General features: G+C 38.2%; 2 protein-coding genes across 3 annotated transcripts; both read right to left on the reverse strand.

The window, feature by feature from the left end:
- Positions 1–1593: 1593 nt before the first annotated feature.
- On the reverse strand, positions 1594–5795 carry hspa8 (heat shock protein 8). Its single transcript, XM_004574915.4, has 9 exons — positions 5638–5795; positions 4451–4660; positions 3972–4177; positions 3728–3880; positions 3090–3645; positions 2793–2995; positions 2440–2638; positions 2131–2363; positions 1594–2043 (listed from the first exon to the last, which is right to left on the reverse strand). Exons 2-9 carry the CDS (start codon positions 4653–4655, stop codon positions 1846–1848), a joined length of 1953 nt encoding a protein of 650 aa, XP_004574972.1. The 5' UTR covers positions 4656–4660; positions 5638–5795; the 3' UTR covers positions 1594–1845.
- Positions 5796–6232: 437 nt separating this feature from the next.
- On the reverse strand, positions 6233–13464 carry crtam (cytotoxic and regulatory T cell molecule). Of its 2 annotated transcripts, none has more exons than XM_014413415.4 (10): positions 13414–13464; positions 11311–11451; positions 11024–11176; positions 10753–10872; positions 9840–9995; positions 9128–9388; positions 8038–8103; positions 7778–7924; positions 7508–7594; positions 6233–7172 (listed from the first exon to the last, which is right to left on the reverse strand). In XM_014413415.4, exons 1-10 carry the CDS (start codon positions 13457–13459, stop codon positions 7015–7017), a joined length of 1335 nt encoding a protein of 444 aa, XP_014268901.1. In that variant the 5' UTR covers positions 13460–13464; the 3' UTR covers positions 6233–7014. The 2 variants fall into 2 exon arrangements, with proteins under 2 accessions (XP_014268901.1, XP_014268900.1); XM_014413414.4 differs by having other exon boundaries at positions 7508–7609.
- Positions 13465–16962: the final 3498 nt, after the last annotated feature.

The raw sequence follows: 16962 nt of genomic DNA on the forward strand, positions 1-16962 counted from the left end.
GTACGTAATAAGCTAATACTCCTGTGTGCTACACACTACAGTGTACGCTGTACACCTACTTACTGGTTTTGTCGCATCAGTCTGTATCTCTGAGTTAACTTGTGTTTCTCCTACGGCTCTGGACCGCAAAAAATGCGCGTGCTTTTTGTGAGCTCTTTCCCGTCTCATAACCAGCGCGTTCTGCCGTCAAGGGCGATCATTGGTTAAATGTGATCATGTGACTGATGCAAGCCAGATCCTTTTATTTAGCAAAACTGTGATTATAGTATATATTATTGTTGAGGGGCACAGACAGGACTCCGCACGCACGCACACATAAAAAAAATTAAACATTTTTTAAAAGTTTCCTCAACAAAAGGGCACTTTGGGCACCCATCAGGAAAGGGGCGGGTGCTCAAGCCCCTCCAGCCCCCCGCTCTGCACGTGCCTGCGATTCAGTACCAAATACGAAAGTGACTCAGATCGGATTTGTGCCGTTCACACTGTCCTACCATGATCGGATATGGGTCACATAGGGTCAAAACAGTCGGATTTGATGCGCTTTCGCCTGCAATGTGAACGTAGCCTAATAGAAGAGGTGCTGACATGCAGGCACAAAGAGTAGCCACAGACAGGGGAAAAGAGTGGAAAAATGTAATCAAACATAAGCTAATGGACTTCATTTGATTGGCCATTCTTGCAGGAAGTGAGAAGAACTGGGATGTACCAGTCTGTGTTTTTTGAGAGTTCTCTGCATAACCCATTGCACAAGGCCACTATGTCAATTCAAAGATTTGAAGATATTTGCAGTTTCTTGCACTTTGATGACAAGAGGACCAGAGCCTAAACAAACCACATGGCAGCTTTCTGCTACATATGGGGCCTGTTCCTGGTCAACTGCAGGCACAAATTCATCCTCACGTGATTGTGTTACAGTGGATGAACAACTTGTGCCTTTCAGAGGGAAGGACCCAGCTTCTGCAGTATATGCCGAACAAGCATACAAAAGTGATACAAGCGATACAAAAACTGCAGTTCCTTAAAATTAATAAAAATGCAAAGCGCCTCATGAGGAATACCTCAAATATAAAAATATTACAACTCTTCATTTTAAAGATTTTGAAGTACTAAGTTTACAGCAAAACACTGATTTTATTTGGGGTTATTTTTGACCCCATTTGTGGAAGAGTAGATATTGGTAGGCTGTGCATCCAAGGGTTAAAACATTGTTTTAGTAAATTTGTTATACAAAATGCTTATTTTCCTCCTTTTACCATTTAATAAATTGTCACTTAAAACTTTAAAAAAAAAAAAAATTTAAAAAAAAAAGCTGGAGTGTATTTGTTAGAAATCTTGAGCCCATTCTGTAGATTCATGTTCCATAGTGGTAAAGTAACAGGGAGGATACTTTCCCTGTTTACTTTGAACCTACCTACAGGTAAGCCATAGGAATTTCTAGTTTCATTTCACATTTGACAAAGAATCCTGAGAATTTCACAAATTAGTCAATAGAGCATTAAGACAGTGCCCACCCCACCCCAAGATATTTACAGATCCTGCTTTGAGATAAATTAAGAGCTTCCAGTTTCAAGTTAGAAGTTAATGTACAACACATAAGGGTTGCAAGATTAATTTATTGTCAAGGCAGTTACATCTCCATACACAAAACACTTTGACATTTGAAGACTCTGCTCAATCATGCCAACTACAAGTTGTTCCCTTGCACCTGTGTTGCAAACAATGGCCATAAATGACATCTCTGAACCCTGTTTTTAGGTCATTAAATTTCACTCCTGCATTTTACTTGTTCTAGGAGGGTTACTTTATTAGAAAACACGTCAGGTAGCAGCTGGTATAGCTGAATGTTTAGTCGACCTCCTCAATGGTTGGTCCAGAGGATCCACCACCAGGAGCGGCACCACCGGCTCCAGGGAAGCCACCAGGCATGCCCTCTGGCATTCCTCCAGGCATACCTCCAGCACTCTGGTACAGCTTGGTAATGATAGGGTTGCACACCTTCTCCAGCTCCTTCTGTTGATGCTCATACTCGTCCTTCTCAGCAGTCTACAAAATATAGATATTGTATAAGCCCTTCAGAGCAATTGATACTATTGTGATTTTTTTCTGGTGTGTGCTTGGGGGTGGGGTTACCTGGTTCTTATCCAGCCAGCTGATGACCTCATTGCACTTGTCCAAGATCTTCTGCTTGTCATCATCGCTGATCTTGCCGGCCAGCTTCTCATCCTCCACAGTGGACTTCATGTTGAAAGCATATGACTCCAGGCCGTTCTTAGCAGACACTTTGTCACGTTGAACATCATCTTCTGCCTTGTACTTCTCTGCTTCCTGAACCATGCGTTCAATATCCTCCTTGCTGAGCCGACCTAGAAGGACAAAGAGTCACAAGTTGTGCCAGAATTTTGATGTCATCAATCAAAACTGTCATCAATCAAAACCCACCTTTGTCATTTGTGATGGTAATCTTGTTTTCCTTGCCAGTGCTCTTATCAACAGCAGAGACATTCATGATGCCATTGGCATCAATGTCAAATGTCACTTCAATCTGGGGAACGCCTCGAGGAGCAGGAGGGATTCCAGTTAGCTCAAATTTGCCCAGCAAATTGTTGTCCTTTGTCATGGCACGCTCACCCTCATAAACCTGTTGAAATAGAGGTCAGCCAATAATTTTTCCACTCCACATCTACACAAATGCTAATGTCTGACAACATGAGTCTCAATCTCTAGTGGAATGTGAATGGCAGAAATTAACATAACTGCAATTAAAAGGCCAAGATAAATAAGGCTACACTTACCTGGATGAGCACACCAGGCTGGTTATCAGAGTAAGTGGTGAAGGTTTGGGTCTGCTTGGTAGGAATTGTGGTGTTACGTTTAATCAGGACAGTCATAACACCTCCAGCAGTCTCGATACCCAGAGACAAAGGTGTGACATCCAGAAGGAGAAGGTCTTGCACATTCTCAGACTTGTCACCAGACAGGATGGCAGCCTGGACAGCTAAAAACAAAAAAATTATTTCAAGATAAAAACTAAATTCCGATTATAATAGGGCAGCTATCATCAGTAGCTTTTTTCTCCTCTGAAAACTTACCAGCTCCATAGGCCACAGCTTCATCTGGATTAATGCTCTTGTTGAGCTCCTTTCCATTGAAGAAATCCTGGAGAAGTTTCTGGATCTTCGGGATACGGGTGGAGCCACCAACCAATACAATGTCATGAATCTGCCCTTTATCCATCTTGGCATCGCGGAGTGACTTCTCCACAGGATCCAGGGTGCCACGGAAGAGGTCAGCATTGAGCTCCTCAAATCGAGCCCTTGTGATGGAGGTGTAGAAGTCAACTCCTTCATACAAAGAGTCGATTTCAATACTGGCCTGTGTGCTGGAAGACAGGGTGCGCTTTGCCCTCTCGCAAGCAGTGCGCAGACGACGGACAGCCCTCTTGTTGTCACTGATGTCCTTTTTGTACTTGCGCTTGAACTCTGCAATGAAGTGGTTGACCATGCGGTTATCAAAGTCCTCCCCACCAAGATGAGTATCACCAGCAGTGGATTTGACCTCAAAGATACCATCCTCAATGGTCAAGATGGATACATCGAAGGTGCCACCACCAAGATCAAATATGAGAACATTCCTCTCTGATCCAACCTGAGAACAGATTTGATAGTGCTTAAGAACAGACAGTTAACAAAAAAGTAGTATAATCCAGAATAAATTTTTACCCATTTACCTTTTTGTCCAACCCATAAGCAATGGCAGCTGCAGTGGGCTCATTGATGATGCGCAGAACATTCAGGCCAGAGATAGTGCCAGCATCCTTTGTGGCCTGACGCTGAGAGTCATTGAAGTAAGCGGGCACTGTGATTACAGCGTTGTTGACAGTCTGAAATGTAAAAAAAAAAAAATATGGACATTAAATTGATGAGTCATGTGAAAACTTGCGACTATTCCACAAAGGAAAATTCAGAGCATACTTTTCCGAGGTAGGCTTCAGCAATCTCCTTCATCTTTGTCAGCACCATGGAGGAAATCTCCTCTGGGTAGAATGATTTTGATTCACCCTTGTACTCAACTTGAACTTTAGGGCGACTATTGTCATTGATGACATTAAATGGCCAGTGCTTCATGTCTGATTGCACAACTGTATCGTCAAACCTCCGGCCAATAAGGCGTTTGGCATCTGAAAGAGAAAGTTATATTTAGTTTTTTTTTTTTAAAAGATGCAATACACTTCTGCAATAGTCTTATCATTCTTCCCTCAAATCCACAAGGCTCAAGACTGGTCTTTAACAGAGATGAGTTGCTTCAAGACAAGCTCATGGGTGGTAAAACTGAGGCGTTAACTTAATTTGGTTGATGAATACCAATTTTTTCAAGGTGTCCTACCTTGAAAAAAAATTGGTATTCATCAACCAAATTGACTTTTACTGTTAAGTAAAATTTTAACCCTTACCGAAGACTGTGTTTGTGGGGTTCATGGCAACCTGATTCTTGGCTGCGTCGCCGATCAACCTCTCGGTATCTGTGAAGGCCACATAACTGGGTGTGGTCCTGTTGCCCTGGTCATTGGCAATAATTTCAACTTTGCCATGCTGGAACACACCAACACAGGAGTAGGTGGTCCCAAGATCAATACCAACTGCTGGTCCCTTTGACATGTTTCCTAAAGAAATGCAAGAACAGTGTTACATTTATATTGGTCTTCTAGTTACCTGTAACTTTTTTACTTCAATCCTTTATAACATGCTTAATGTCAAATTCAATTGAACAACTACATTTTACCCAATTATTCAATTTAAGGCAATTTAGACTAATAGAACTAGAATGTACAACAAAAACATATGGTTTTAGTTGATTTGCTTTAATTATCCTTCAAGTTTAATTTAGAGTTGTCTTTTAAATTTATATTGATTATATAAATTTGATTAAGAGCTTTTATTTTCCCCTTGGCCATAAAACATTAAGCATTTTAACAACGTTATTGGGCTAACAAACCCCAATTCCAACAACCCACCCACTTACAGAAAAAAAATGAAGGAACCCGCCTTGAAAGAGCGTGGCTCATGGCCAAGCAATAGCCATGCGTCAGTCATAAATCACGTGCACAGCAAACTGGTACAACCGGAAATCTAAAAGCTAGAGTGCTTTGATACTAAAACTATTGTATTAAAATGTGTCTAAAGCACAAGAAAATATTTAAAGAATTAAATCTGAAAAGATTTACAAAACCTTTTACTTTTGCTCTAGAGTAAAAAAAAACAACAAAAAAAGAAAAAAAACAAAAACCGGAAGCCTGTATATTCCGGGTATCCGGGTAGCTTAACAGTTGTTCGAGAACATTCTCGAACGCGTCAGGATTTCTCCACCCCCCCTCCCCCTCCGCCATTATATAGCCTTAATGCAGCATTTGAGCCGATGATTACGCCTCGATAACAAGGATATGAATACTTTCACCTTCATAATTCACTATGCGATACATATTTGTTAATAAAATAACCGTCAAGCATTTAACACGAGGAGAAAATTCAGCATTCCCCAGTGAACATGCACATCAGTCATACATAAAGCAAATCCTGCCAGCAAATTCAACTAATATACTAGAACTTTTTGTTAACACCAATGTATTTCAGAATGACTTACCGAGTTACTGAACTGAGGTTGACTGTGGGTATTGTTGGGCTGGAATGGACTAGCGCCACGGTGACTCAACCCTGCCGGTATGAGAAGCGAAAGGAGGTTGAACCTTTAGCCGAACCCTTTATATCACCGGCACAGCATCCAATCGGCGCAGTCACTGAGTCTTTCCTCATCGGTTCACCAATGAGGCTTTGGTGAACCGATGACGCGAGACACAATCCATCCCACTTCCTGCTTTATTGTGACTGCTTCATAATGGTTGTGAATACCCGCATGCCATAAGATGGAAGCTTTGTGTGAAGTGTAGAAGGCAAATCATCTCTCTCTTCTTCTTTTTTTAGATTTTACCGTTAAGTATGTCAGTCATGTTCGGTGCTTGATTTGGCTTCTGTTTTTTGTAAGCTACATAACGCTCTTTAAGTTCATACATAATTGATATATTATGGAGCTATTTTTAAAAATATGCATATAGACCTTAGTGTTATATTACCGTATTAATGCTCGACACGTTTTCAGAGACAAAGCCACAGAGTGCTGATAATATGTATATGATATGAATGTTTCCCATAGCCTGTTATCTATGCTCAAAAACAATATATTATAGCAAAATATAATTTATTGCTACATGTTCAACCCAAACATACAAAATATATACATACAAGGCAACATATATGCTATATTCACACAGTATATATTACAGATATTATGTTGCCACATTTGATCCTGTGTAGACATTCAAACAGTTCATTAGGAACACCTGCAGACATGCTTATTCTTGCTGATGCTGGTCATCCGCCAGTCATATAGCAGCAGTGCTATCTACTATTGTAAATACAGGTCAGGTGCGTTACATATAATGTTCATATAAAACAAAAACATGGCATGACTGATGATGTAAGGGGGGGGAGGGGATTAACTTGTCGTCAATTGTTAGACTGAATGGACCTCGACAGTCCAGGTTATGTATCGGTATGGGGAAATGTTTTCCTTTGTCTGACCATGAGCATATGTTTATGAGATCTTCTACTGACCATTACACACAGGAAATCTAACCCTCATGAACATAACAGTGAGTTCAGTGGACTTCGGTAGCTGTAGCAATGTAACAGAATGAAAACAAGGATAAAAGTACAGTAGACAAATGATGTGATGAATAATGTCAACATAATGTAGATACTTTAAGTCGTTTTTTTTCAACATCTTGTGGCATTCATGGCACCAAGAACTGATGCTGCTGAAGATCAAAGGTAGGTTCTACCTACCATAAGTAAGCACATATTCCTAACAATAATAAGTGAATGATTGCCCTGTATTCTGCCATGCAAGTGCAGAAAAAAATGGAAAATTGCTGATATCATGAAAACTGTGTTTTCAAGACAGTTATAGCGATGTCTCCTTCGCATCACATTTGGCTAAAGTTTGTGCTGTAGTTTGATGTTGAGAAGTTGTTGCTGTGATCACAGCTGTGTTTTGCACTGAAGTCATCGTCTTTGCTGGTTCTTCAACAACATACTGTGTGAAGGCTGTATTGAAGAGGCCTGTAACAATAAAGAATACCAATAAATATCCCATTTTCTTTTTTAAGATAGGATAAGGCAGTTTTTACAGTGTACTGGGCAAAATGTGTCAATGAAAGCACTCCCTGACCATTAACTGGGATTCAAAATATGTAAAGGTTAATTGGATTTTTGAGTTTGAGTTCCCTAAGTAAGTGAACTTTATCCTCTGGTTGACAAGTGTGCTGTTTCTCTAAGCTGCCAACATGACCCTAGTCATGTTTTAGCAAATGCTACATTTTATAATATTCACATTTAAACAGAAGGTATAATACAGTCATAGATGCGAACAACCATCTAATTAAAAGGTTTTGTACCTCTTCTCCGTTGTGCTTGTGAGGTCTTTTCTTCATGGCTTGATTTAGATTTACTGCTCTCCTCTGATGGATTAGAGTCTTCATTTTCTGTAACAATAAAAACTGTCAAATCTTTTGTAAGATAAATAAAAATACATTTAGATCACAATTCCTGAAAGTACAACACACTTGCTGCAAGAATGTATGATTTTTAGCCAGACTATAGTCAAGTAAAATTGTAAATAACAGCAACTTTAGTCTGACATCAAACAGAAAACGTGACCTGCTTACCTCTTTTCCAGGCAATGTGTGCTCTCCTCAGCTTGATAGCAAAAAAAATGACGACCACTAGAAGGCCACAGATCAGGCATGTCACTAGCAAGACCAGCAATGATGAATTTTCTTGGTCTTTTCTATGCATGTTTAAGTCAAAATTCCCTGGAAATAGAGAAAACCCCAAACCTTAAGGATTTTAAAACACATGGTGTTCTCTGTGATTCTCAGAGAAGAGGAACTGTTATTTTAACTATTCAAGCTGAGTGTAAATGTACCTGTTGTGTTACTGTCCATGTTATCAATGGTGATGTTCTCTGTGGTTTCAGGAGAATATGTCCAGCCTTTAAAGGTGTAGTAAAGAAAAGAGGTACAATAATTAACACAGACTCTATGAAGCTACTACAGTCCAGGTCTATTATGTTTTTCAAATGGAACCATTTTTTTGTAGTTTTCCAGAGTAACCAATAGGTGGCATCAAACACACATATTTGAAGAACCTGTTGGGCCTACTGCCTCAATGGTGTCATTGCTTACCCTGTTTGAACACGATAGGACTTTTTTTTAAATTAATTTTTAGTGTTTGTTTTTTTTTTACAGTAATTTTCTGAATATATAAAGCTCAGGTAACATGCGAAAATGGAAGACAAATAACTGTTTTGCACACATTCTGCTTAAATTTTAATATTACACTGAATTTACTGTGTGAGTAAATTCACACATATATAGTGCATTTCTAACCAATTACATGTCAGTAGTGTTCAAGGTTTGAAACACTGAAGACAGAAGACGTAAACTGCTTTTTTTGGAGCATATCTGACGATCAGAGCAGATATGCTCTCGGAACAGTTTTTGTTTGCCCACAGAGCTGCAGCCTCCCAATCAGTGAATACATCTAACATGACAGAGTTTCATATAGCTCAAGCTCTCCATTGCAGGAAACACATCTGGTGTTATATCAACCACAGTAGTGGTTAAGAGACCTTTTAGACACTGTATGTGATCACTCTTGTTTCCACCCCATAGGCTCACAGTTAGTGTAATATGCTAAACACACAATACTAAGCAGTAACAAAGAGATGTATTGTAGGCTAATTTCTCCACTAAAGTTCACTTTCCTTTTTAGCAGATCGAGGGATTTAAGTTTCATTTAAAATATGATGTATGGCATAACTTAAAATGTAAAATGGGGTTTTATTCATTGTGAACTAAATAAAATGTATTTCTTTTTAAAACTTCCATTTCTCCACTACTTTCTTTTGTGTCCCTAAGCTCATCCTAAGGTGTGTTATCTAATATGAAACCTTATGTTTCTTGAAATCCACGGGGCATAAAAAACAAATAAAAATGCAGACAGTTTCCACTCACCACTAGTGCTGAGATGTGGGTCTGTAGGGCCTGTAACAGGGATCTGAGGAGATCTAGTGATAGACATCTCTGGGTCACTGGTGGAAGCCTGCAGACTGGAGGGAACCGTTGAGCTCTCTGATAAGGGCTTGTTCTCATTTCTTGTGGTGGAGTACACTGCTGTTCTATTATGTCTGATCCACATGGTTGTTGTCCCTGGCACTTTTGTTGATCCTTTAACAGTATGTGGACTGACTGTGGATGTGTGGTGGGATCCTTTTGCTGTGACAGAAATTGGACTTGTGTTACTACTGAGTAGAAACAACACTCAGTTCAGAGAAAGTTAAAATTCATGATGTCATGAAAACTATCTGCAAATCACACTTCATTTTTATTAGAATAGAGGAAACTAGATTTTTTTAACAACACAGAATGGGGAAATTACGTGGATTTGCCATTTTTTTTTGTTTTTATTTTTGGTCAGACAGTTTCACAGTCTGGTTCTATGGACTGTTTTGTGGCGCAGTTCATGAGTTAAAAACCCCAGTGCTTTCCCTGTTCTGTGACGACACAACTACACAGTCACTGTTCCTCAAATTGAACATTTTATGTAGAAGTTATTCACTGTACACAAGTCATGGATAATAAAATGGATGATTTTACTCTTTTAATGTTTAAAACTGTTGCTATAATGTGGTGGTGTTGAAAAACTAAATGAATGAAATATACTCACAGCCTCGTCTAATTTTTACAAAGTTCATCAGATGTTTTGATTTCAATGCAGGGTGACGAACAAGACACTTCACAGTAACTCTTTTCTCTACTGAGAGAATTTCAATCATCCCAGTGGAGATGTATTTTTTAGCTTCCTGTTGGAATTGGTTACGAGCTGTAAAATGGGATAGATGTCATTAGCATCGATTGCATCAACTTACACCATCACAAATGCAACACTTGATCAAATCAACCCTTTGTAACGGAAACTACTCTTCTGTGGAATTCAAAATAAAATTCAAAATCCCCCTTGTTTAAAGTCTTTTTTTTTTAAAAAACATTTGAACGTTGTTCAGTCTCATCATAGTAGCAAAGATTCCAGAAAGTGTGGGTCATGCTATCATCATCACATGAGCCCACTCACTGGTTGCTGTCACTAATTTTAATACACCTACAAATGTCTAAATTCCGCAACGTAAGTGTTAACACCCATGTTAACCTAACCCTAACCCATCCATCCACTCTTAACTGCTGTGGTTTTAAGCACAGTAGTTAAGTTTTAGGAAGAATACATTGCATTTATTATCAAAAAGAATCAACCTTTCCTAGTATCAAATAAATTCACTTTTTGTGCTTATTCCTAGTTAACTGCTCTTAATTGAATTGAATTGAGTTCACAATATACATGTAACTTTTTTTATTTTTATCTATGTATAGAAATTAGCAAACATTTGTTTGCCAATTATGTATCATAAAACATTTTATGATACATAAATATGAGTAATCAGCAAGGGAATGATATCAAAATGGCATCCCCTTGTGTAGTCACCTCAATTCAGCTTTTTGGAAAATCCACTGGGAAAAATCCTGATTGAAGGGCAATTTTTCTAACTAACACCTCAAACTATCATTCTCACTTTCTTCCAACTTACCAAGAAATTCTGACCCATCGTCGATTTTCCAAGAAATCTGAGGAGCAAAGTGGTTCCCCACAGCAGTGCATTTTATGACAGTCTTTCCTTCATGCTTTGTTTTTGACATTTTGGGATAACCTTCAAAAGAATCACAAAAGACAAAGTTTTATGAAACAAGATCAACACAGTGGTAATTGTTTTGGTAATTAGTATAACTGTCAAAGTCTGATCCCATCGCTAGTAAAGATGTGAAAAGAAAGTAAAAAGAAAGACGTAAGATAATATTTACCCAACACTGTCACCTCCACTATCTTCTCTGTTATTTGGTCTCCATAATGAGAACATGTGTAATTGCCTCCATCGTTAAATTTGACGCTGGAAACACTGATGGAGAATTTTGACTCAGACAGTGTGTCGATTCTGTAGCGTTTGTCCTTTAAGGCTGGAAACAATTTATTTAAAGTTATTTAATGTTTGCCTTTCACCAAAGGTTGTTTGAATTTTGGCCCAAACATTTGCCACTTTTTAAGTTTTTGTTTTTACATTCATTACTGTGACTGAATATGCCATTTTCACCTTGATTGTGATTGAAGAACATAACAAATCCTTCAGGGTTTTTCCAGTCCACATTGGTCTTGTCAGCATTGGTAACAGGACAGCTTAAGCTGAGGTTCTCACCTTCCATGACCGTCACATGCTGCAATACTGCAAGTGAAACTGCAATAAAATAAAAGGAAGTTTGACTTTGTTAAAGTTTCTTTGAGAACGAAATGTGCATAACACATTTCCTAACATGGTAAAAACAAGTGAGCAACCATCTGCTGAAATTAAAAAGTCAGTGGCACACATACAGATGTCCAAGTTAAGTTTTAAACAGTTCAGTTAAACTTTTCACAGTCTGACTCATCTGCCACCACCTCTGCCACTGGCCTGTCACTGTGTATATATACAGTAGGTGTGTGGAGGAGGTGTGACAGGAAAAAAATGCTGTTCATTGCAGCTACAAAATAAGCAGCCCCCCTGTTATACATCTGATGCATTTCTGTTCTAACAGGAAGTAATGTGGTCAGTGCTTTCAAGGTGAAAGAGAAAGTAGGGCGGGTGTGAGGAAAAAATATATATTTGCTGTAGGTTGTTCATGGGGCCTTTGGGGGCTTTTTCTTTTCTGTGGGTTTCAAATAACACACGGAAAACACATTTGTTGGGGGCACACTGACACCACTGCAGAGGTCATAAAGCTATTTTTGCAGTTTGTGTGCTAGTCATGCCATTACATCAACTGACAACCACCAATATTTGTATTGATGACTTTTCATCAGTACAGTCATTTTTATGTCCCTCAAGGCTTTGGTTGTCTCTGTTTCTTTTTTAATTTTATTTGTATTGCCTGATCAATACAGAAAATGTAATTTCTCAGTAAGTTCTTAATGCTAACTAAAATATATACATTGTATACTGTGTATGTTACGTTGTTTGCTCTTATGCAAAGCTAAAGCCAGTCTCCTTTGTCTATTTTGTCTCATTATAAGGTTTTCATCTGTATCATTCCATTACTGACAACTATTAAAGGGCCAGTCTACATATATACTCTATGTCATAGAAGAAACTGTCCTAAAGAACTTTCATTTTATGTCAGTCATTTAACAGAGTTGAGAAGTTGGAACTGGTTCAACATACAACCCCAGTTCCAACAATGCCAGGGTACTGTAACATGTAAATAAAACACAATGCCACAAACCCTCATCTTATTTACAACAGAACAAAAACAATAACATATTAAAACTGAGAAAATCTATCATTTTAATAAAAAAAAAAATACAACTCTCTTAAGAGCTGTCCATAAACATAGGAGGACTTAAGGGAGCAGTTACTGGACTTTGGGGGAGGAATGTTATCCTGTTCTTTTATGACAGGATTATAGCTACTCCTGGGACTTCTTTGTTGTATTTTTTGTTTCACGATATGCTACATGTTCTCAACAGGTGAAAGGTCAGGATCCTGGTAGGCCAGTTCACCCAGACCTCCTCCTATCAAGCCAAGCTGTTTTACATGCTTTTAATAGCACTAATGGTGTCTTACCAGATGTGCTACGCATAGAGACTAATGTATTGCACGATAGAGCTTTAACCTGCATTTATGGCAAACACAAACACAGTGATAGGAAGTGTTCCTAAGTAATGTTGCTCCCATCAAATTCAAAATGAGCTTATTATTTTTATGAAATTGTACAAAGTTTCAGTATAAACAATTGATATGTTTTCTATGTTCTACTGTGCATACAATATGGGTTTAGCAGATTTCCAAATTACTGCATTCAGTTTATATTTACAATTTATGCAGCATCCCAACTTTCTAGGTTCAGTTGATGTGAACATGAGCAAACAGAAATCCAAATGCAAATTCCTCTAATGCATAACTAATGAAACAGAGTCTTTTACTGAAAATTGAAGCACTTTCTGTGTGAAATATGAGAGCTTGTAATTGTACCATAATTTTCTCTATATAATAAATTATCTAAATGTAAAAGATCACAAACAGCCTCAGAAGGAAGTTGTTTACTCCAAGGCATAGTCATCCTCACTGTGTTCATCTGCTTTTTCCAGTCATGTAGGTTACGATCCTATTTCAGCACTTATCAGATCGAACACTGCCAAAGAGTGTAAAAAGTCAAACACTCACCCTCAATGTACAGCACAAAGACGCTAAGCACAAGTTTTAGTTCCATCTCTGTCACGAAGAAACACACTGACTCTGGTGCACTTCCTCATCACTCATCTATATGTACTCTACTACGGGACCTTCCATGACATCACAGCTCTGTGGTTTCCCCTAACTTTTTGATTTGAGAGATTCTCATGTGACTCCTTACAGTAGAAGTGGAAGCTGACCATGATTGCATTTTATTCCTGTTTGTAGTTTTGCTGCCAAACATGAGTTGAATGTTGAATTTACAACTATCTATCTTGTGGATGGCTGTGGTTCATCAGAGCATGAATGTTACATAGAAAGTGTGAAAATGACATGTTGTAAAAAGTGCTTTGAGTATTTAAATAGAGTAGAAGAGCACTATATAAGGATCAGTCCAGTTACCATTTGTAGTAAAAGACCTGAGACAAAATTATCCTTCCTTATTTTCCAAAATTATGTTAATTCTGGAATTAGTAACTCTGGAAACAGTAGAGATGCTTTATCAACCAAGTAGCCAGCTAGTACCTATCATTAGTAACTGTGGTTTGAACACAGTTACTAAACTTCAGGTTGAATTGCCACTGCAGTTTTAACTCACACATCAACAAGATTAACAACTTGCCACCAATCTGTGGCTTACTAAGAGGAAATGGCTACTTTCTAAAGCAAAAGATGTTTGAGTTGGAAACTTGTGTCAGGTGGGTACCGAGGGGAAAATGAAAGCCATAGCCCTCATGGTTTTATGATGTTTTCCACTGTAGACTCGACACAAACATTTACTGAATTTAGTCAGATCAAAAATGTGGTATTGCAGTAATTAGGTGCCATTACAGTCTCCAGAAGAAAATGGAAGAATAATTTAAAAGCAAATGCAGAAACATACTTGTACTCACTAACTATATATAGAAGTGGAAACAAACCTGTGTGAATTTCTTTTGGGGAGGTTTTACTATGTGTCATATAAGTCAGGTTGCTTAAAATGTTATATCAAGCAGTAACTTAAAACATTTATCACATTCTGTTCACTTGTATGTGAACACAGAAATTAAATGCCTCTTACCCACTCTTAAAAGAACAACAGGAGAGGAATGGTCTTAGGGTCAGTCATCAAGTATGTTAAATCCTGAAAGACAAAAAAGTTAACTGGATAGAACACATAATTTACAAATCATTCACTCTGTAAAACTCCGCATGGGGTTCAGTGTTGCCTAAATATCCTCATTAACTTAACAACAGTGTAGCGACATAGAGGGGTTCACGGTTCACAGTCATACTAGGTTAACTGGTGATTCTAAATTGAATGCAGGTGTAAATACTGTAAATGGGAAATGGACTGGATTTATTTGGGCTCGGAAAAGGGTGGAGTCCCCACTCTGGGTCAGGACACCCTGGAGAGATTATATCTCTCGGGTGGCCTGGGAATGCCTTCTTGTTTCCCCGGACAAGCTGGAGGAAGTGGCTGGGGAGAGGGAGGTCTAGGCTTGTTTGCTTGGGCTACTGCCCCCGCGACCCGGCCCCAGATAATCGGAAGAAGATGGACAAAAGACTTTTTCTTTTGGATGGTAAATGTACTGGTTCTTTTCTACTCTGACCAGACAAAGCGCTTTACACAGCTTGGCTAATTCACTCTTTCACACCCACTGGCACAAGCACTTTTCTCTAAGTGCCTTCTAACATCGACATGCATTCATACTCCAATGGATGCATCTGACAGCAATTTGGGGCTAGTTTCTTGGCCCACAGTATCTTGCCCGAGAACAGGCATGGCAGTAATCAGGCCTGGATGTGGCTAGAGAAATTGAACTCAGGTTTCCAAAGATGTGATGCCCCACAGTTTTTTTTTTTATGTTATAATGGGGGCGCGCAATCATTTTTTTTTACACAGGGTCATGTAAGTTTGGATTTTTTTCCCCCTTAATAATAAACACCTTCATTTTGAAACTACATTTTGTGTTTATTTGTGTTATCTTTGTCTCATATTTAAATTTGTTTGGTGAGAAACATACAAAAAAATAGGAAATCAGGAAGGTGCCATACACCTTTTCACACCACTGTATATAGAAAAAGCACAGAAAAAAGTGCTTGTTTGAATAGCTGAATTAGGTAAGTTGTATAAAGTAGTGTGCACAGGTGCCCCATTTACCAATAGAGCAGGGTTTTCAGTTATTAAAGCCAGACATGAAACCAGACAGACCTACAAACAAGCAGCAACTAAAGGTGGCCTAGTAGAGTATCTCAAGAGAGGAAATGCAGCAGTCGTTATCTGCCAAAGATCGTTATCTAAGTATCAAGCAGAATCCTTACACTGAAAAAGATGTTAGTTTGTCCTTTTAATTTGGAGTCACTGAAAATGGAAGACTATTTATAAAAATGCCTGCATTTCCTGAACAGTTAATGCATTACTTTTGTTAAACATATAGAATCAAAGCTTAAAGCGTGTATTTCAATCATATCTTGTCATCAGATCCTGCTGACTTAAGGATGCCTGTAAGTTTTCACATGTCACATATGATTCATTAAATTTGACTGATTTTCTGTTTCTGTATGGGTTTAAACTAATAAAAGATCTATGGTGTGCATATAAATATAAAGTTAAAGTATTTGTATGTTATTAAAATACATTTTTCATTGCAATGAATTGGTGTGATTAAACATAATGTTTGTTGAAAATTGAAAAAGCATTAAAATTTTGCATCATAGAATATTTGCATCGAATTTTTGACAAATACCAATTTTAGAGCATCCAATTTGTCTTTCTTTTTTTTTTATTCCACTATTTCTGTTTCATTTGCATGATCTTCATGTGAGTATGTAACTTTCAACCATGCACAAGAAAAAAAATGTATGGTGTCCACTAGGGGTTTTTGTTTTATGGAAAAAGTAGGATGAGGTGGAGAAACTGTGATGCCCTATCTAATGTAACCTTATTTGTGAGGTCAACTATAATACCTGGTGAACAAGGCAAAAGCAGACAGCAACCACTTTGCATAAGTAGAAACTTCTTCAAGAATACTGGTCCATGTTTTCCAGGAATTTAACATTTAAAATATATATGTTTCACTAGAATTTTACACTGTCAATTTAGAGTTTGTGGTTTTGTCCTTAAATTAAATTGTGCGATTGATCTTTCTGAGTTAAATTCGGTAATCATTTCAAACCATCGACATGTCTATTCGATTCCATTCCTATAAGACTGTTCAAAGAAGTCTTACCAATAATTATTGCTTCAGTCTTGCTTCAGATATGATCGGCCTATCTCTATTAATGGGCCTCAGTGCAGCATTCAGTACTGTTAGCCATAGTATTCTATTACAGAGATTAGACCATGCCATAGACATTAAAGGTAATGCAACACAGTGGTTTAAAACAAATCCATCTTATAGACCCACAAAGCAAACTGGAGCTGGCTTTGTCCTTGTATTTTGTTTTTATTTTTATTTTTATTTTTTTCTCTGTGGGCAGGTGTGCTAGGGGTGGAGCTACTGCAAATGAGGTGCTCACCTAGCTGTGTGGGATCACTCTCATTAAGATGGCAGCTGG

Source organism: Maylandia zebra, linkage group LG10 (assembly GCF_041146795.1).
Source record: "Maylandia zebra isolate NMK-2024a linkage group LG10, Mzebra_GT3a, whole genome shotgun sequence".
In the NCBI taxonomy this organism is placed as follows: domain Eukaryota; kingdom Metazoa; phylum Chordata; class Actinopteri; order Cichliformes; family Cichlidae; genus Maylandia; species Maylandia zebra.